Source organism: Tachyglossus aculeatus, chromosome 24 (assembly GCF_015852505.1).
Source record: "Tachyglossus aculeatus isolate mTacAcu1 chromosome 24, mTacAcu1.pri, whole genome shotgun sequence".
Lineage (NCBI taxonomy): Eukaryota > Metazoa > Chordata > Mammalia > Monotremata > Tachyglossidae > Tachyglossus > Tachyglossus aculeatus.
Window position 1 is genome coordinate 23,168,062 of NC_052089.1, and position 20,059 is coordinate 23,188,120.

Consider the following 20,059-nt stretch of genomic DNA (forward strand, 5'->3'; position numbering starts at 1 on the left):
TCAGGTTGTCCCACGGGGGGCTCACAGTCTTCATCCCCATTTTACAGACAGGTAAGTGAGGCCCAGAGAAGTGAAGCGACTTGCCCAAAGTCACACAGCTGACAATCGGCAGGGCCGGGATTCGAACCCATGACCTCGGACTCCAAAGCCCGGGCTCTTTCCACGGAGCCACGCTACTTCTCTATCACGGGAGGTGCCAGACTTTTAAACAGTAGGTACAGGTGAACTGGTGGATCCCAGTCCCTGTCCCGTGCGGGGCGAAGGAGGGAGAACCATTTTTTACAGTTGAGGAAACTGAGGTTCAGAGAAGTGAAGCGACCTGCCGGAAGATCGCACGGCAAGCAGGTGGCACAGCCGGGATTACAACAGAAACTCCTCACTCGGGGCTTCAGGGCAGTCCACCCGTCACCTCACCCCCCCTCCCACCTGACAGAAGCAGCGTGGCTCAGTGGAAAGAGCCCGGGCTTTGGAGTCGGAGGTCGCGGGTTCGAATCCCGACTCTGCCACGTGTCTCTGCTGTGTGACCTGGGGCAAGTCACTTCACTTCTCTGAGCCTCAGGGATCTCATCTGTAAAATGGGGATGAAGACTGTGAGCCCCACGTGGGACAACCTGATCACCTTGTATCCCCCCCAGCGCTTAGAACAGTGCTCTGCACATAGTAAGCACTCAATACATGCCATTATTATTATTATTATTATTCTCTGTGCCTCAGTGACCTCATCTGGAAAATGGGGATGAAGACTGTGAGCCCCACGTGGGACAACCTGATCACCTTGTATCCCCCCCAGCGCTTAGAACAGTGCTCTGCACATAGTAAGCACTCAATACATGCCATTATTATTATTATTATTATTCTCTGTGCCTCAGTGACCTCATCTGGAAAATAGGGATGAAGACTGTGAACCCCCTGTGGGACAACCTGATCACTCTGTATCCTCCCCAGCACTTAGAACAGTGCTCTGCACATAGTAAGCACTCAATAAATGCCATCATCATCATCATATCTGTAATTTATTTATATTAATGTCCATCTCCCCCTCTATTCATTCAAGCGCTTAACAAATGCCATCATTATATTACTATTATTTTTATTTATATTAATGCCCACCTCCCCCTCTATTCATTCATTCATTCAACCGCTTAACAAATGCCATCATTACTATTATTAGTAGTAGTAGTAGTAGTATTTTTATTTATATTAATGCCCATCTCCCCCTCTATTCATTCATTCATTCATCCATTCAAGCTCTTAAATGCCATCATTATTATTATTAGTAGTAGTAGTAGTTTTATTTATATTAATGCCCCTCCATTCATTCTAATCTCCCCCTCTATTCATTCATTCATTCAACTGCTTAACAAATGCCACCATTACATTATTATTATTTTTATTTATATTAATGCCCACCTCCCCCTCCATTCATTCATTCAACCGCTTAACAAATGCCATCATTACTATTATTATTATTAGTAGTAGTATTTTTATTTATATTAATGCCCATCTCCCCCTCTACTCATTCATTCATTCATCCATTCAAGCTCTTAAATGCCATCATTATTATTATTAGTAGTAGTAGTAGTTTTATTTATATTAATGCCCCTCCATTCATTCTAATCTCCCCCTCTATTCATTCATTCATTCAACTGCTTAACAAATGCCACCATTACATTATTATTATTTTTATTTATATTAATGCCCACCTCCCCCTCCATTCATTCATTCAACCGCTTAACAAATGCCATCATTACTATTATTATTATTAGTAGTAGTATTTTTATTTATATTAATGCCCATCTCCCCCTCTACTCATTCATTCATTCATCCATTCAAGCTCTTAAATGCCATCATTATTAGTAGTAGTAGTAGTAGTATTTTTATTTATATTAATGCCCATCTCCCCCTCTATTCATTCATTCATTCAACTGCTTAACAAATGCCATCATTATTATTATTAGTAGTAGTATTTTTATTTATATTAATGCCCATCTCCCCCTCTATTCATTCATTCATCCATTCAAGCTCTTAACAAATGCCATCATTATTAGTAGTAGTAGTAGTAGTATTTTTATTTATATTAATGCCCATCTCCCCCTCTATTCATTCATTAATTCAAGCGCTTAACAAATGCCATCATCATTATTATTATTATTATTATTACCTCTCCTCCCTTCTGTCCTTCTCCAGCCCAGCCCGCACCCTCCGCTCCTCTGCCGCCGCTAACCTCCTCATCGGCCCACGTCCTCCCCTTGGCCGGGAACGCCTTCCCTCCGCACATTCATTCAATCGTATTTATTGAGCGCTTACTGCGTGCAGAGCACTGTACTAAGCGCTTGGGAAGTACAAGTTACATCCGCCAAGCTAGCTCTCTTCCTCCCTTCAAAGCCCTCCTGAGGGCTCACCTCCTCCGGGAGGCCTTCCCAGACCGAGCCCCCTCTTCCCTCTCCTCCTTCCCCTCCCCACAGCACTTGGATATATTTGTACAGATTTATCACTCGATTCATTTCACTAATGATGTGTACATAGCTATAATTCTATACCTACTTTGATTCATTCAGTCAATCGCATTTATTGAGCGCTTACTGTTTGCGGAGCACTGTACTAAGCGCTTGCTGTCTACTTGTTATGTTTTTGTCGTCCGTCTCCTCCTTCTCGATGTGAGTCCATTGTTGGGTCCCTATCTCCTCCTCCCCATCCCGCCCCCCGCCCTCCCTCCTTCCCCTCCCAACAGCACTTGTACATATATTTGTACAGATTTATAATAATAATAATAATAATGGCATTTATTAAGCGCTTACTATGCGCAAAGCACTGTTCTAATTTATGACTATTTTACTTGTACATATCCCCTACTCCACCGCTTGTCAGCTGTGTGGCTTTGGGCAAGTCACTTCGCTTCTCTGGGCCTCAGTTCCCTCATCTGGAAAATGGGGATGAAGACTGTGAGCCCCCCCGTGGGACAACCCGATCACCTTGTAACTTCCCCAGCGCTTAGAACAGTGCTTTGCACATAGTAAGCGCTTAATAAATGCCATTATTATTATTACTATTCTATTTATTTTGTTAATGATGTGCACATATACAATTCTATTTCTTCTGACGATTTTGACACCTGTCTATATGTTTTGTTTTGTCATCTGTCTCCCCCTTCTAGACTGTGAGCCCGCTGTTGGGTAGGGATTGTCCCTATATGTTGCCAACTTGGACTTCCCAAGCGCTTAGTCCAGTGCCCTGCACACAGTAAGCGCTCAATAAATACGACTGAATGGATGGATGAATGAATCTGTTGCCCAATTTTACTTCCCCAAGCGCTTAGTCCAGTGCCCTGCACACAGTAAGCGCTCAATAAATACGACTGAATGGATGAATGAATCTGTTGCCTGACTGTACTTCCCCAAGCACTTAGTCCAGTGCTCTGCACACAGTAAGCGCTCAATAAATACGACTGAATGGATGGATGAATGAATCTGTTGCCCGACTGTACTTCCCCAAGCGCTTAGTCCAGTGCTCTGCACACAGTAAGCGCTCAATAAATACGGCTAAATGGATGGATGAATGAATCTGTTGCCCAATTTTACTTCCCCAAGCGCTTAGTCCAGTGCCCTGCACACAGTAAGCGCTCAATAAATACGACTGAATGGATGAATGAATCTGTTGCCCGACTGTACTTCCCCAAGCGCTTAGTCCAGTGCTCTGCACACAGTAAGCGCTCAATAAATACGACTGAATGGATGGATGAATGAATCTGTTGCCCGATTTTACTTCCCCAAGCGCTTAGTCCAGTGCTCTGCACACAGTAAGCGCTCAATAAATACGACTGAATGGATGAATGAATCTGTTGCCCGACTGTACTTCCCAAGCGCTTAGTCCAGTGCTCTGCGCACAGTAAGCGCTCAATAAATACGACTGAATGGATGAATGAATCTGTTGCCCGACTGTACTTCCTCAAGCGCTTAGTCCAGTGCTCTGCACACAGTAAGCGCTCAATAAATACGACAATAATAATAATAATAATGTTGAGCATTTACTATGTGCCAAGCACTGTTCTAAGCGCTGGGGGGGTATCCAAGGTGATCAGGTTGTCCCACGCGGGGTTCACAGTCTTCATCCCCATTTTCCAGATGAGGAAACTGAGGCCCAGAGAAGTGAAGTGACTCGCCCAAAGTCACACAGCCGACAAGTGGCGGAGCCGGGATTAGAACCCATGACCTCTGACTTCCAAGCCCGGGCTCTTTCCATTGAGTCACGCTGAATGAATGAGTGAATGAATGAATCTGTTGCTCAATTGTACCTTCCAAGCGCTCAGTCCAGTGTTCCGCTAAGCACTCAATAAATACGACTGAATGAATGAATCTGTTGCCCAATTGTAACTTCCAAGCGCTTAGTCTAGAGCTCTGCACACAGTAAGCGCTCAATAAATATGACTGAATGAATGAATGAATCTGTTGCCCAATTGTGTTTCCCGAGCTCTTGGTCCAGTACTCTGTGCGCAGTAAGCGCTCAATAAATACGATTGAATGGATGAATGAATCTGTTGCCCAGTTGTAGTTCTCAAGCGCTTAGTCCAGGACTCTGTGTGCAGTAAGTGCTCAATAAATACGACTGAATGAATGAATCTGTTGCTGAACTGTAGTTCCCAAGCTCTTAGTCCAGTGCTCTGCGTGCAGTAAGCGCTCAATAAATATGACTGAATGAATGAATCTGTTGCCGAACTGTAGTTCTCAAGCGCTTAGTCCAGGGCTCTGCGTGCAGTAAGCGCTCAATAAATACGACTGAATGGATGAATGAATCTATTGCCCAAATGTACTTCCCAAGCGCTTAGTCTGGTGCTGTGTGCGCGGTAAGCGCTCAATAAATACGACTGAATGAATGAATCTGTTGCCCAATTGTAGTTCCCAAGCGCTTAGTCCGGTGCTACTGTGTGCAGTAAGCGCTCAATAAATACGACTGACTGAATGAATCTGTCGCCCAGTTGCAGTTCCCAAGCGCTTAGTCCGGGGCTCTGCGCTTAGTAAGCGTTCAATAAATACGACTGACTGACTGAATGAATCTGTTGCCCCACTGCAGTTCCTAAGCGCTTAGTGCGGTGCTCTGCGTACAGTGAGCGTTCAATAAATACGACTGGCTGAATGAATGAATCTGTTGCCCCACTGTAGTCCCTAAAGGCTTAATCCGGGGCTCTGCGCGCAGTAAGCCCTCAATAAATACGACTGACTGACTGACTGACTGACTGAATGAATGAATCTGATGGCCCACTGTAGTTCCTAAACGCTTAATCCGGGGCTCTGCGCGCAGTAAGCGCTCAATAAATACGACTGACTGAATGAATGAATCTGATGGCCCACTGTAGTTCCTAAACGCTTAATCCGGGGCTCTGCGCGCAGTAAGCGCTCAATAAATACGACTGACTGAATGAATGAATCTGATGGCCCACTGTAGTTCCTAAACGCTTAATCCGGGGCTCTGCGCGCAGTAGGCGTTCAATAAATACGACTGACTGACTGAATGAATGAATCTGTTGGCCCACTGTAGTTCCTAAACGCTTAGTCCGGGGCTCTGCACGCAATAAACGCTCAATAAATACAACAATAAAAACGCTCTCTTCCTCCCTTCAAGGCCCTGCTGAGAGCTCACCTCCTCCAGGAGGCCTTCCCAGACTGAGCCCCTTCCTTCCTCTCCCCCTCGTCCCCCTCTCCATCCCCCCCACCTTACCTCCTTCCCTTCCCCACAGCACCTGTATATATGTAGATATGTTTGTACATATTTATTACTCTATTTATTTATTTTATTTGTACATATCTATTCTATTTATTTTAGTTAGTATGTTTGGTTTTGTTCTCTGTCTCCCCCTTTCAGACTGTGAGCCCACTGTTGGGTAGGGACTGTCTCTATACGTTGCCAACTTGTACTTCCCAAGCGCTTAGTACAGTGCTCTGCACATAGTAAGCGCTCAATAAATACGATTGATGATGATGATGATGACTGACTGAATGAATCTGTTGCACAGTTGCAGTTCCCAAGCGCTTAGTCCGGGGCTCTGCGCGTAGCAAGCGCTCAATAAATACGACTGACTGAATGAATCTGTTGGCCCACTGTAGTTCCTAAGCGCTCAGTGCGGTGTTCTGCGTACAGTGAGAGTTCAATAAATACGACTGACTGAATGAATGAATGTTGCCCCACTGCAGTCCCTAAGCGCTTAATCCGGGGCTCTGCGGGCAGTAAGTGCTCAATAAATACGATTGACTGACTGAATGAATCTGTTGGCCCACTGTAGTTCCTAAGCGCTTAGTGCGGTGCTCTGCGCGCAGTGAGCGCTCAATAAATACGACTGACTGACTGAATGAATCTGTTGGCCCACCGTAGCTCCTAAGGGCTTAATCCGGGGCTCTGCGCGCAGTGAGCGCTCAATAAATACGACTGACTGACTGACTGAATGAATCTGTTGGCCCACTGTAGTTCCTAAGCGCTTAGTCCAGGGCGATTTGCGCGCAGTAAGCGTTCAATAAATATGACTCTGACTGACTGAATCTGTTGGCCCACTGTAGTTCCTAAGCACTTAGTGCGGTGCTCTGCGAGCAGTAAGCGTTCAATAAATACGACTGACTGACTGAATGAATCTGTTGCCCAATTGTAGTTCCCAAGCGCTTAGTCCAGGGCGCTTTGCGCGCAATGAGCGTTCAATAAATCCGACTGAATGAACGAATCTGTTGGCCCACTGTAGTTCCCAAGCGCTTAGTGCGGTGCTCTGCGCGCAGTGAGCGCTCAATAAATATGACTCATTGACTGAATGAGTCTGTTGCCCAATTGTAGTTCCCAAGCGCTTAGTCCAGGGCGCTCTGCGCGCAGTGAGCGCTCAATAAATACGACTCTGACTGACTGAATGAATGAATCTGTTGGCCCACCGTAGTTCCTAAGCGCTTAGTGCGGTGCTCTGCGCGCAGTGAGCGCTCAATAAATACGACTGACTGACTGAATCTGTTGCCCAATTGTAGTTCCTAAGCACTTAGTCCAGGGCGCTCTGCGCGCAGTAAGCGTTCAATGAATACGACTGACTGAATGACTGAATGAATCTGTTGCCCAATTGTAGTTCCTAAGCGCTTAGTCCAGGGCGCTCTGCGCGCAGTAAGCGTTCAATAAATACGACTGACTGAACGAATCTGTTGGCCCACTGTAGTTCCTAAGCGCTTAGTGCGGTGCTCTGCGTGCAGTGAGCGCTCAATAAATACGACTGACTGACTGAATGAATCTGTTGCCCAATTGTAGTTCCCCAGCGGTTAGTCCAGGGCGCTCTACGCGCAGTAAGCATTCAATAAATACGACTCTGACTGACTGACTGAATCTGTTGGCCCACTGTAGTCCCTAAACGCTTAATCCGGGGCTCTGCGCGCAGTAAGCGCTCAATAAATATGACTGACTGACTGACTGAATGAATCTGTTGCCCAATTGTAGTTCCTAAGCGCTTAGTCCAGGGCGCTCTGCGCGCAGTAAGCGTTCAATAAATACGACTGAATGAACGAATCTGTTGCCCCACTGTAGTTCCTAAGCGCTTAGTGCGGAGCTCTGCGCGCAGTAAGCGTTCAATAAATACGACTGACTGACTGAATGAATCTGTTGCCCAACTGTAGTTCCCCAGCGCTTAGTCCGGGGCGCGCTGCGTGCAGTAAGCGTTCAATAAATACGACTCTGACTGACTGAATGAATGAATCTGTTGGCCCACTGTAGTTCCTAAACGCTTAATCCGGGGCTCTGCGCGCAGTAAGCGTTCAATAAATACGACTGACTGACTGAATGAATGAATCTGTTGGCCCACTGTAGTTCCTAAGCGCTTTGTGCGGTGCTCTGCGTGCAGTGAGCGTTCAATAAATATGACTGACTGACTGAATGAATCTGTTGCCTAATTGTAGTTCCTAAGCGCTTAGTGCGGTGCTCTGCGCGCAGTGAGCGTTCAATAAATACGACTGACTGAAGGACTGAATGAATCTGTTGCCCAATTGTAGTTCCCAAGCGCTTAGTCCAGGGCGCTCTGCGCGCAGTGAGCGCTCAATAAATACGACTCTGACTGACTGAATGAATGAATCTGTTGGCCCACTGTAGTCCCTAAACGTTTAATCCGGGGCTCTGCGCGCAGTAAGCGTTCAATAAATACGACTGACTGACTGAATGAATGAATGAATCTGTTGGCCCACTGTAGTTCCTAAGCGCTTAGTGCGGTGCTGTGCGCACAGTGAGCGTTCAATAAATACGACTGACTGAATGACTGAATGAATCTGTTGCCCAATTGTAGTTCCTAAGCGCTTAGTCCAGGGCTCTTTGCGCGCAATAAGCGTTCAATAAATACGACTGACTGAACGAATCTGTTGGCCCACAGTAGTTCCTAAGCGCTTAGTGCAGTGCTCTGCGTGCAGTGAGCGTTCAATAAATACGACTCACTGACTGAATGAATCTGTTACCCAATTGTAGTTCCCAAGCGCTTAGTCCAGGGCGCTCTGCGCGCAGTGAGCGTTCAATAAATAAGACTCTGACTGACTGAATGAATCTGTTGCCCCACTGTAGTTCCTAAGCGCTTAGTGCGGTGCTCTGCGCGCAGTGAGCGTTCAATAAATACGACTGACTGAAGGACTGAATGAATCTGTTGCCCAATAGTAGTTCCCAAGCGCTTAGTCCAGGGCGCTTTGCGCGCAATGAGCGTTCAATAAATCCGACTGAATGAACGAATCTGTTGGCCCACTGTAGTTCCCAAGCGCTTAGTGCGGTGCTCCGCGCGCAGTGAGCGTTCAATAAATACGACTCACTGACTGAATGAATCTGTTGCCCAATTGTAGTTCCCAAGCGCTTAGTCCAGGGCGCTCTGCGCGCAGTGAGCGCTCAATAAATACGACTCTGACTGACTGACTGAATGAATCTGTTGGCCCACTGTAGTTCCTAAGCGCTTAGTGCGGTGCTCTGCGCGCAGTGAGCGCTCAATAAATACGACTGACTGACTGAATCTGTTGCCCAATTGTAGTTCCTAAGCACTTAGTCCAGGGCGCTCTGCGCGCAGTAAGCGTTCAATGAATACGACTGACTGAATGACTGAATGAATCTGTTGCCCAATTGTAGTTCCTAAGCGCTTAGTCCAGGGCTCTTTGCGCGCAATAAGCGTTCAATAAATACGACTGACTGACTGACTGAATCTGTTGGCCCACAGTAGTTCCTAAGCGCTTAGTGCGGTGCACTGCGTGCAGTGAGCGCTCAATAAATACGACTGACTGACTGAATGAATCTGTTGCCCAAATGTAGTTCCCAAGCGCTTAGTCCAGGGCGCTCTGCGTGCAGTGAGCGTTCAATAAATACGACTGACTGACTGACCGAATGAATCTGTTGGCCCACTGTAGTCCCTAAGCGCTTAGTCCAGGGCGCTCTGCGCGCAGTAAGCGTTCAATAAATACGACTGCCTGACTGACTGAATGAATCTGCTGGCCCACCGCAGTTCCTAAGCGCTTAGTGCGGTGCTCTGCGCGCAGTGAGCGTTCAATAAATACGACTGACTGAAGGACTGAATGAATCTGTTGCCCAATTGTAGTTCCTAAGCGCTTAGTCCGGGGCTCTTTGCACGCAATAAGCGTTCAATAAATACGACTGACTGAACGAATCTGTTGGCCCACAGTAGTTCCTAAGCGCTTAGTGCGGTGCTCTGCGTGCAGTGAGCGTTCAATAAATACGACTCACTGACTGAATGAATCTGTTACCCAATTGTAGTTCCCAAGCGCTTAGTCCAGGGCGCTCTGCGCGCAGTGAGCGCTCAATAAATACGACTCTGACTGACTGACTGAATGAATCTGTTGGCCCACCGCAGTTCCTAAACGCTTAATCCGGGGCTCTGCGCGCAGTGAGCGTTCAATAAATACGACTGACTGACTGAATGAATCTGTTGGCCCACCGTAGTTCCTAAGCGCTTAGTGCGGTGCTCTGCGCGCTGTGAGCGTTCAATACGTACGACTGACTGACTGACTGAATGAATGAATCTGTTGCCCACTTGTAGTTCCCCAGCGCTTAGTGCGGGGCTGTGCGCGTAGTGAGCGCTCAGTAAGTACGACTGACTGACGACTGACTGACTGACTGACTAAATAGGAGGGAGCGAGCGAGAGAGCGAGTGCCTGCGTGAGGGAGGGAGGGAGGGTGTGAGTGTCCGTTGGTCGCCCCAGCGCCTCGGGCAGCGCTTAGCGCACCGTAAGCGCTCGGTCGGTCGGTCGGGGAAGGCGTGAGGCGGGGGGGCGGGAGAGTGAGTGTGTGTGTGTGTGTGTGTGTGTGTGTGTCCGTGGGTCCGGGGCCGCTTCCGGTGTCGGTGTCGAGAGGCCCCGCTCCCTGAGGGGGGGGGGGGGGGGGCCGGCGGGCGGGCGGGAAAGGCGCGCGCCCCCTTTTCTCCTCTCCCATTCAGTCACTCATTCAATCGTACTGATTGAGCGCTTAGTGTGTGCGGAGCGCCGTACTGGGCGCTCCCCTCCCCCCTCCCTCCCCCGGTACCTGTGTGTGGCGGGGTGTCTCCTCTGTATGTGTGGGGGGGGGCCGCCCTCTCCTCCCCCTCCGCCTGCGTCCGCCGGCCGGTCGGTCCTCCTCGGGGCGGGCTCCGGCCCCACTTTCCCGCGCGCGCCCGCCCGGGCCCCGCCCCCGTTGCCCCGGAGACGGCGCGAGCGCGGGGGGCGGAGCCTCGGGGGGGCCCGCCTCTTCCGGGCCCGCCGCGCGACACCCTCCCCCGCCCCTCCCCCTCCTCGGCCCCGCCCCTTCCCCCTCAGCCGCGCCCCCCTCACCCCGCCTCACTCTCCCTAGGCCCCGCCCCCCAAAAAACCCCTCACGCCCCAGGCCCCGCCCCGAGCCCCCCTGTCAGCCAATCCCCCTCAGCCTCCTCCTCGGCCCCGCCCCCAGCCAATCCCCCTCAACCCCCTCCTCGGCCCCGCCCCCTCACGCCCCAGGCCCCCGCCCCCAGCCTCCCTCTCAGCCAATCGCCCTCAGCCTCCCCCTCGGCCCCGCCCCCAGCCCCCCTGTCAGCCAATCCCCCTCAACCCCCTCCTCGGCCCCGCCCCCTCACGCCCCAGGCCCCCGCCCCCAGCCCCCCTCTCAGCCAATCGCCCTCAGCCTCCTCCTCGGCCCCGCCCCCTCACGCCCCAAGCCCCGCCCCCAGCATCCCTCAGCCAATCCCCCTCAGCCCCGCCCCCTCCCCAGCCCTCGTCCTAGGCTCCGCCCCTCCCCTTAGCCCCGCCCCCAATCAATCAAATCAATCGTATTTATTGAGCACTTACTGTGTGCGGAGCACTGTACTAAGCGCATGGGAAGTCCAAGTTGGCAACATAGAGAGACGGGCCCTACCCAACAGTGGGCTCACAGTCTAGACCCTCACCCCTCCCCCCAAGTCCTCCTCCCCCCAGGCTCCGCCCCCTCAGTCCTCCACCCCTCCCCCATAATCATAATCATCATCATCATCATTATCATCATCATCAGGACGTTGTTTGTGAAGCGCTCACTCTATGCCGAGCACTGTTGTAGGCGCCGGGGAGGTGTTGAGGCGAGGCGCTCAGGTGGTCCCACGGCGGGGGGTGGGGGGGCTCACAGTCTTCATCCCCATTGGGCGGACGAGGCCGCTGAGGCCCAGAAAATAGTAATCATAATAATAATGATGAAATGGATTAAGCGCTTACTATGTGCAAAGCACTGGTCTAAGCGCTGGGGAGGATGCAAAGTGATCAGCTGGTCCCTGATCACAGCCTTCATCCCCGTTTTACAGATGGGGGAACTGAGGCCCAGAGAATAGTAATCATCACAATAACGATGGCATTTATTAAGCGCTTACTATGCGCAAAGCACTGGTCTAAGCGCTGGGGAGGATGCAAAGTGATCAGCTGGTCCCTGATCACAGCCTTCATCCCCGTTTTACAGATGGGGGAACTGAGGCCCAGAGAATAGTAATCATCACAATAATGATGGCACTTATTAAGCACTTACTATGTGCAAAGCACTGGTCTAAGCGCTGGGGAGGATACAAAGTGATCAGGTTGTCCCTGATCACAGCCGTCCTCCCCATTTTACAGATGAGGGAACTGAGGCCCAGAGAATAGTAATCATAATAATAACAACGGCATTTATTAAGCACTTACTATGTGCAAAGCACTGGTCTAAGCACTGGGGAGGATGCAAAGTGATCAGCTGGTCCCTGATCACAGCCTTCATCCCCATTTTACAGATGGGGGAACTGAGGCCCAGAGAATAGTAATCATCATCATAACGACGGCATTTATTAAGCGCTTACTATGCACAAAGCACTGGTCTAAGCGCTGGGGAGGATGCAAACTGATCAGGTTGTCCCTGATCACAGTCTTCATCCCCATTTTACAGATGAGGCCCAGAGAATAATAATAATGATGGCATTTGTTAAGCGCTTACTATGTGCAAAGCACTGTTCTAAGCGCTGGGGAGGATACAAGGTGATCAGGTTGTCCCACATGGGGCTCACAGTCTTCATCCCCATTTTACAGATGAGGGGACTGAGGCCCAGAGAAGTGAAGTGGCTTGCCCAAAGTCACACGGCTGACAATTGGAGGAGCCGGGGTTTGAACCCACGACCTCTGACTCCAAAGCCCGGGCTCTTTCCATTGAGCCGCTCAGAGAAGTGAAGTGACTTGCCCAGAGTCACGCAGCGGACGATTGGTGGAACCGGGATTAGAACCCGTGACCTCTGACTGCAAAGCCCGGGGCCCTTTCCGCCGAGCCACGCCAGGTGACTTGCCCAAGGTCACCCGGCCGACGAGCGGCGGGGGCCGGGATTGGAACCCACGACCTCTGACTTCCGAGCCCGGGCTCTTTCCCCTAAGCCGTGCTGCGACTGAGTTGGTTGATGTGTCCCCTGCCCACAGTGGGCTTACAGTCTGGAGGGGAAGGCAGAACTTAAAAGACGTCGTTATAAATATAAATTAAATCTAGAAATTTTAAGGTTTCTTTACACCCACGTCTCTTGGAAGTTCACTTTCGAGGTTGTTCTCCTGCCAGGTGGGGACGGACGACGATCCGAAAAGCTGCCCCGAGTGACGTCCGGGAGAAAACGGCCACCGACTCCTCTCCTGCGTTTCCATTCCCTTGGCTGCAGGAAGAAAAGAAAAAAGCGATCACTAATCGAAAATATTTTTAGGTTTGTTTTCCCTGTTGGAGCGGACGTTCCTTGAGGACAGGGAATGTGCTGCTTTCTGACTGTGTACTTCCCAGCACTTAAAACAGTGCCTTGCACATAGTAAGCGCTTAATAAATGCCACCATCGTTATTATTACTTCCTAACGCCTAGTACAGTGTGTAACCCTCAAAAAATGCCTATACTACCACCTCCTCGGGGTCGTCTCCTACACGGCGGAAGGGGAGGGAGAGGAAAAGAAAAAATAGATTTTCACTCAGTGCTGGTATTGGTGACTCCTCCGGTATTCCCGATTCTGGGAAAGAGAAGGGTTTTCAAATAAAGCTCCAAAGGAAAGTCGTTCACTTTTTCGGTATGTTTTAATTTTTTTTTTTTTTTACAAAATAAACAGTATCAAGTAAATTAAAACCATTTTCATTTACTTGTTGCTTGCGAGTTTGAACGTACAGTACAAATTTTAATTGGTATCTTCAAATAATCGATGTCTTAAAGCACACCCTCTAAAATTAAACTATATCGAGCGTTGAAACTGAAAACGAGGACAGAAAATAAATAAGCAACGACCAGACCACCACTTTTCAAAACCCATACATTTTTAGTTATGGAAAATATGATTTTTAATATGTACACCACCATATTTAACAGAAACGGTCACCTCTCGTAAATCCCACAGAACGTGACTGGTAATGAAGCGCGACGTCGGTGCGCGGTCAAGTACCGTTGTAACCCGGGAGAGATCATCCCACGGAATTTCGGGATTTAAACACTGTCGGGTGGGAATGCAGAATTTTGAAGAATGCCTCGGTCCTCTTATCCTGTAACCTAAAGGACTCCGGGAAGTTTTGTCAGAGTGGAAGCAGAATTTCCAACCTCGATCTCGCCAGCCCCTCTAAGGGTCGGAGACCGCGGCTGATCCCCACCTCTGTATTCTCCCCCAGAGTTTAGTATAGTGCTCTGCACAGGGTTAAGTACTAAATAAACATTACTCCTCCTACGGCAAACGCCCATCTAATCCCAATCACACCCTTGGCCCGTGACTGGGAATCTCTATAGAAGGAAAATGTAGTATTAAAATGACCCTTCCGGGCGGGGCTGATCAGACACGGCGGTCGGTGCTCGGTCCTGCCGATCGTTCACAGACTGCTCATCGATGGCCTTGTTTTTACACAAAATAAAATAAAACAAAAAAATCCGCAAACACAAAAAGATACCAATCGATCTGAAAGCACGGACTATTTCCAGGGTCTGAAAACTTAACGGTTAGAGCACGTGTCGGGGGTCCCGCTCGTCGATTCGGTAATTCTGAAACAAAACCCCCGCTGAGGCTGGTTTTGTAGGGCTCCCTAAAAGAAGAATTTGATTTTTTTTTTTAAAGAAGAAAAAAAGAATCCACCCTGCGCAGACAGCACTATATAAGCACTTGGGAGAGTTAGCTAGAGGTAAAAGCTACGATTCCTGCCCTTATGGATTTTACAATCTAACAGTTACCAGATCTCCCATTTTGGAAACGGAGGCAACTTTGGGAGATCAGGGAAATTGCACCAAAGTTCAAGGGGAACCGAAAAGCCTTCATAGAAACAGTCAAATTCCCAACATGAGCATAGAAAATCTGAGCAGACTTAATTACAGATACATAAACAGTTCAAAACGATCCTTAGTAGTTAGGCCAATCTTGGATCTGTTGAGATCGAGAGCTAACGGGGATTTTTTTTTTTTTAAAAGATCCGATAAAGTATCCACTACATTCGTGGCAACTTTCGAGTGCATAGATATACACGGTGGTCCTTCGGGCTCAAAGAAGGCGTCACCAGTAGGAAATTTCACACACCGATACCGTCGCGTCTGTCGTCCGGTGGTGTTTTCGCTTTGCCTCGTGTCGTGGAACCGAGGAAGCTCCGCTCCCAAAGAGCTGCTCCTTTCTCGACTGCCGCGTGCCGCGCCCGTCTGTGACGCTCGACTCCCGGTTTTCAGCCTAGGCCTTGGGGTTACGGGGGCCTTCAAAGGTTCCCTCCGTCCTCTTGTTTTCAGTTTCAGTTCCCCACACCGCGCCTGGACGCCCGTTCTTCTCTCCCTTTCCACCCGGCAGAGCTGGAGTGAGACGGGCAGAGGAGCCATTTCTCGCGTTCCCGTCTTCCTCTTTGATACCGAGTTCATCAAGGCGCTCGTTTGCCTTTTCCGACTAATTAACTCATATTACAAATCTTATCGATCCAACTGACCGGCGTATATGCGTGGTGTATTTGATTGAATGCTCGTTTATTCTGATTCTATTTTTTTTTTTTTACGTCTGTCGCCCCTCCTGCTGGAGTGCAAACTCCTTGAGGGCAAGGAAAGTGTCTTGTGCATCTGCTGTATTTTCCCCCACGTTATCACACTCGGTGGGTACCACTACTACTATAACCACCCCTGAAGGAATCCCGTGTGATATCTGTGGCGACGACTCACAGAACACCACTAGAGCTCTGGGATCTTTAGTTGGGCCTGGAGTCATGCGGTCGCCACCGTATATTTGACAACCTCCCGCTTGATCTTCTGTCCCGTCCCTCTGCTGTGGGATGGGCTGCCTAGGGAACAGAATTCAGTGACGGCGTTTAGTTCTGCGTTGCCCGACTAGATTTTCGGTGACCTCCACGGCCTCCCGGGCGCCCTCCGATACCTCGGTTTACCTGTCGACTTACCGCCGGCCCGAAACGGCCGGCTGATTTGGCAAAGCAACTTAACGGTCGTTCTCGTTTCTTCTCGGGTGTGTGCCTCTAAAGCGCAGTCGCCTGCGTTCGGTAATCCTTCAATGACCGATGAGGATTCGGGACAGGGCTCCGAGTCTGTTGGGTGGGAAGGGTCTCCCCAAGGGTGGAGAAGCTCAGTCGGACCCTGCAACCAGATCACGTCTAGGTCTCTCGTTGCCTCCCCCAGCCTGGCTGCAGAGAACAGATTCGCCCAGACGAGGAACTGACCGGGCATCCCCGCTTTACCACGATGGCTCTGATTATTCGGGAAGCCGGGCCACCGCGGAGTCTTCCCGGCAGCCTAACCAACTTTTCGGGCCGGCCCGATTCCGGCCCTAGTAACGAATCCCACGCTTTCGTTAAGGTCTCAGAAAAACGTAGAGGTCTCGGCTCTTCTCTCCGCAGCTTTTCCCGGATCTGACAGGTCACGTCCGCTGCCCGACGCCGGGGACCGAAGCCGCGCTGTGGTCCTGGGAGCCCTGGGTCGACCGTCTTCTTCGACGGGTGAGCGAGAAATACCCCGGCCAGGACCGCGCCGGCGATGTAGCGCGACGGACCGCCTCGGCGACTGCGGGATTCGGGGGTTCTTCTTGAAGGCGGTGACGTCTTCGAGGCGTCTCTTCCGTTCCACATGCTGAAGATGGCGTCTCCCGGGAGGAACTGGAAGGGGAGGAAAGAGGGCTCGGTCCTAAGACTCCAACGCCAACCTTGCGGACGTGTGTCTGCGGGGCGCTCCCTCGGTGACGATCAGGTCTACGCGGGTGCGTCATCGGGGCCAGCCGTCTCGCTACGATCCAAGGCTCCGATTGCCGCGATGACTTCCTCGACTGTCGGGGTGAGCGCCACGCCTATCCGGGTTGGAAGATATTTTATGTTTTCGAGGGCCTCCTCCTCAATAGCGGAAGGAGTCCGGGGGAGGATATCGAGATGCCCCCGAGATTCCTTTGGGACGCTCTCCTTGCCGAGGCCCTTCGGAGATGGCTCGATGTCCCGGCCGGGAGCCCGTGACCTCTATCGGAGCCTAGGGCTCCTCGGTCTCTTGGCCGTCTGTGGAGCCCCGGGGGGTATCGACGTGGTGATTGTCTAGCTGCAGGTGGACTCGTCAATCACCAAGTCAGCCTTGGGCTTCCCAGAGGCTGGAAGGATTCCTGGGAGGCGGAAACATGGAAAAAAGCCCGCTGGTTGTTTCTTCTGGCGGTTAGGGTGGAACCCTGCTGCCGCGGGACGTCGGGGCTCTCCGGGAGCTTGCTGTTTAGCTGCCTTGGCGGCCCGCAAGCCGCTTTGCGACGCAGTGGCCGTAGAGTCACCGTGAGCTTAGAGTGCATAGAATACATACTTCAGCCTTGGAGATTACGGTACTTTAGGCACATCACCTATTATACCTTTTCAAAAGAAATACCTTGAGCTTCAATACTGTACAATATGGAGGAAGATTGAGCAAACGCCTTTATTGCCTTATAAAAAGTGGATTTTAAGTACTACGGATCTCATGCATTTGTTCAACGACTTGTCCTAGAATTTCATCCACGACGTCGACGTCGTAATTTACTTGCTGCAGGTCTAGGTCGGGCATCATCGTTGCCAGCAGCTGGCCGACGTTCACTCGGAGCGATCGCAGTTTAAAGCTGCAAAGACAGGAGACCGAGCGTTAGCGTAAAGGCTGTAAAACCACGTACCAAAACGAGCTGAAAACTGGGATGAGAAATTAAAACGGAGCCACGTTCCTCCACCGAGCGTGCACCTCATCCATTCTGGGACGAGCACAGCGCAGTTGGGTGACGGCGTTTATCGGCTCTCCGTTGCCAAAGAAACTCCCTGGCCGTGTGCTGGGTTTTCTGTGGGGGGCTCAACTCGGTTTTCCTCAATCTTCCATTCCGTAACGCTGGGCTGACGCTAACACAACGGTTCCCTATAGTCCGTGGGTAATTTCAAAGCCCAGGTGAGAGAAGATAGTAGGCGCCCATTAAATACCGTTACCTCCTCCTCTGGGCTGACTTTCTCTCACGAGGTCCTTCAATGACCCTCCTGCGCTTCTGAGCTAAAACATCAAAAACGGATCAAAAACATATGCTGAGCCCGGCCTCTTTAGCCATCTCCTCCCTCACGGCAGGGTAGAACTGGTTATTAAATGAGGCTCGATTTACTTCTCAACGCTCGTTGACTCTTGCTAATAGTACTTGTACATATCTATTCTATTTATTTTATTTTGTTAGCATGTTTGGTTTTGTCTCCCCCTTTTAGACTGTGAGCCCACTGTTGGGTAGGGACTGTCTCTATATGTTGCCAATTTGTACTTCCCAAGCGCTTAGTACAGTGCTCTGCACACAGTAAGCGCTCAATAAATACGATTGATGATGATGATGATGGAGGAGGAGAGAGACAGGGTCCCATAAGGTACCTCAACGTCTAACCCAACCAGTTACACTGTCATGAAGAAGTCCCACTATCTTCAATCTATGATATACGCACACACGGCGACGTATAGATATAGATTTCTAGACTGTGAGCCCACTGTTGGGTAGGGACTGTCTCTATATGTTGCCAACTTGTACTTCCCAAGCGCTTAGTACAGTGCTCTGCACACAGTAAGTGCTCAATAAATACGATTGATTGATTGATTGATTTAATTTTGTGGTATCTGTCAGGCACCGTACAAAGTACTGGGGTGGATGCAAGCTCATTAGGTTGGACATTAATCCCCATTTTACAGACGATGATAGTGATAACGGCATTTTATTAAGCGCTTACTCTGTGCAAAGCACTGTTCTAAGCGCTGGGGAGGTTACAGGGTGATCAGGTTGTCCCACGGGGGGGGCTCACAGTCTTAACCCCCATTTTACAGATGAGGTAGCTGAGGCACAGGGAAGTGAAGTGACTCGCCCAAAGTCACACAGCAGACAGGGTGAAGTAACTGAGGCACAGAGAAGTTAAATGACTCGCCCAGGGTCACAGAGCAGACAAGTGGCAGACTCAGGATTAAAACCCAGGTCCTCTGACCACCGGTCCCACGCTCTCTCTCCTGTACGCCGGGTTGCTGCTTCTTACTGAGCGCTCACTGAGTGCGGACCACCGCACTGGATGCCTGGCGGACCACCGCACAACAGAGTTAATAGTCGCTTTCCCTGCCCACAAGGGGTTTACGGTCTAGAAAGATACTCCTGATAAACTTTTCAGAGTAGTCACATTGGCTCGGCTGCCACAGCTCCGCTGATGGTATCCAAAGCTTTCAGAAACGCAATCCAAGTATGGTAGAATGGGCTTGGAGTTCATTCATTCATTCAATCGTATTTATTGAGCGCTTACTGTGTGCAGGGCACTGGACTGAGCGCTTGGGAAGTCCAGGTCGGCAACATCTAGAGACGGTCCCTGCCCAACAACGGGCTCACAGTCTAGAAGGGGGAGACAGGCAACAAAACAAAACGTGTGGACAGGTGTCAGGTTGTCGGAACAAACGGAGTTCCCGGAAGGTTTTCAGCATACGACGATTGGCAAAGATTCTAGACTGTGAGCCCACTGTTGGGTAGGGACTGGGTTGGGTACTTCCCAAGCGCTTAGTACAGTGCTCTGCACACAGTAAGCGCTCAATAAATACGATTGATTGATTGACTGATATATCCCTTGTGCTGTGCTGCATTCCAAATACACAAACCCGCCCTGGAAGTTGGTGATTCCCCACACTGCTCAACAGCAATTCCGAAAGAACTCAGGTCTCCCCTTCTAGACTGGAAGCTCCTTGTGGGCCCGGGTTACGTCTACCGATTCTAGCTATCGCTCTGTCCCAGGTGCTTAGTACGGTGCTCTGCGCCAAGTGAGCGCTCAGCAAATACCACTGACTGACCGGACCTTGCCAGCCTGCACTGGAAGCCCAACCAACAAACACGAGGGCAGGGACCAAGCTACTGAGCGCTAACGGCCTTCGTTAGCCTACTCCATCAGATCCACCTCTAAGCTCCTGCAAAGGAATGGAGTGGCGACTGCAAAGCCTTTTAGTACAGACAGAATTACCTTTCCCCATCAGAATACTTCACAGAGTCTTCAACATTACCGGTTGCAGAATTCTCCGTGCCTGGCGCTTGGGGAACCGAAGCTTTTAACTGCTCAACTTCCGTTTTGAGTTCTTCGCACTGAAAACCCATTTGGGTTTTTTCCACTTCTAACAGCTCCACCTGAAACAGGACCG

General features: G+C 50.2%; 2 protein-coding genes across 3 annotated transcripts in view; both read right to left on the minus strand.

The window, feature by feature from the left end:
- CHAF1B (chromatin assembly factor 1 subunit B) overlaps positions 1-10,632 on the minus strand; it is a 33,781-nt gene extending 23,149 nt beyond the window's left edge. The window contains exon 1 of the mRNA XM_038766235.1: positions 10,504-10,632. The gene's annotated coding sequence lies outside the window, so the exon portion shown is untranslated. The remainder of the gene's footprint in view (positions 1-10,503) is intronic.
- A 3,899-nt stretch (positions 10,633-14,531) lies between these two features.
- The window catches only part of MORC3 (MORC family CW-type zinc finger 3), a 62,159-nt gene continuing 56,631 nt past the window's right edge, over positions 14,532-20,059 (minus strand). The window contains exons 16-17 of one of the 2 annotated variants that reach the window (XM_038766050.1): positions 19,885-20,045; positions 14,532-17,504 (exon numbers count right to left, since the gene is read on the minus strand). In XM_038766050.1, the coding sequence (XP_038621978.1) occupies positions 17,351-17,504; positions 19,885-20,045 (315 nt within the window). In that variant the 3' untranslated portion in view covers positions 14,532-17,350. The remainder of the gene's footprint in view (positions 17,505-19,884; positions 20,046-20,059) is intronic. The other variant, XM_038766051.1, reaches the window with a different exon arrangement.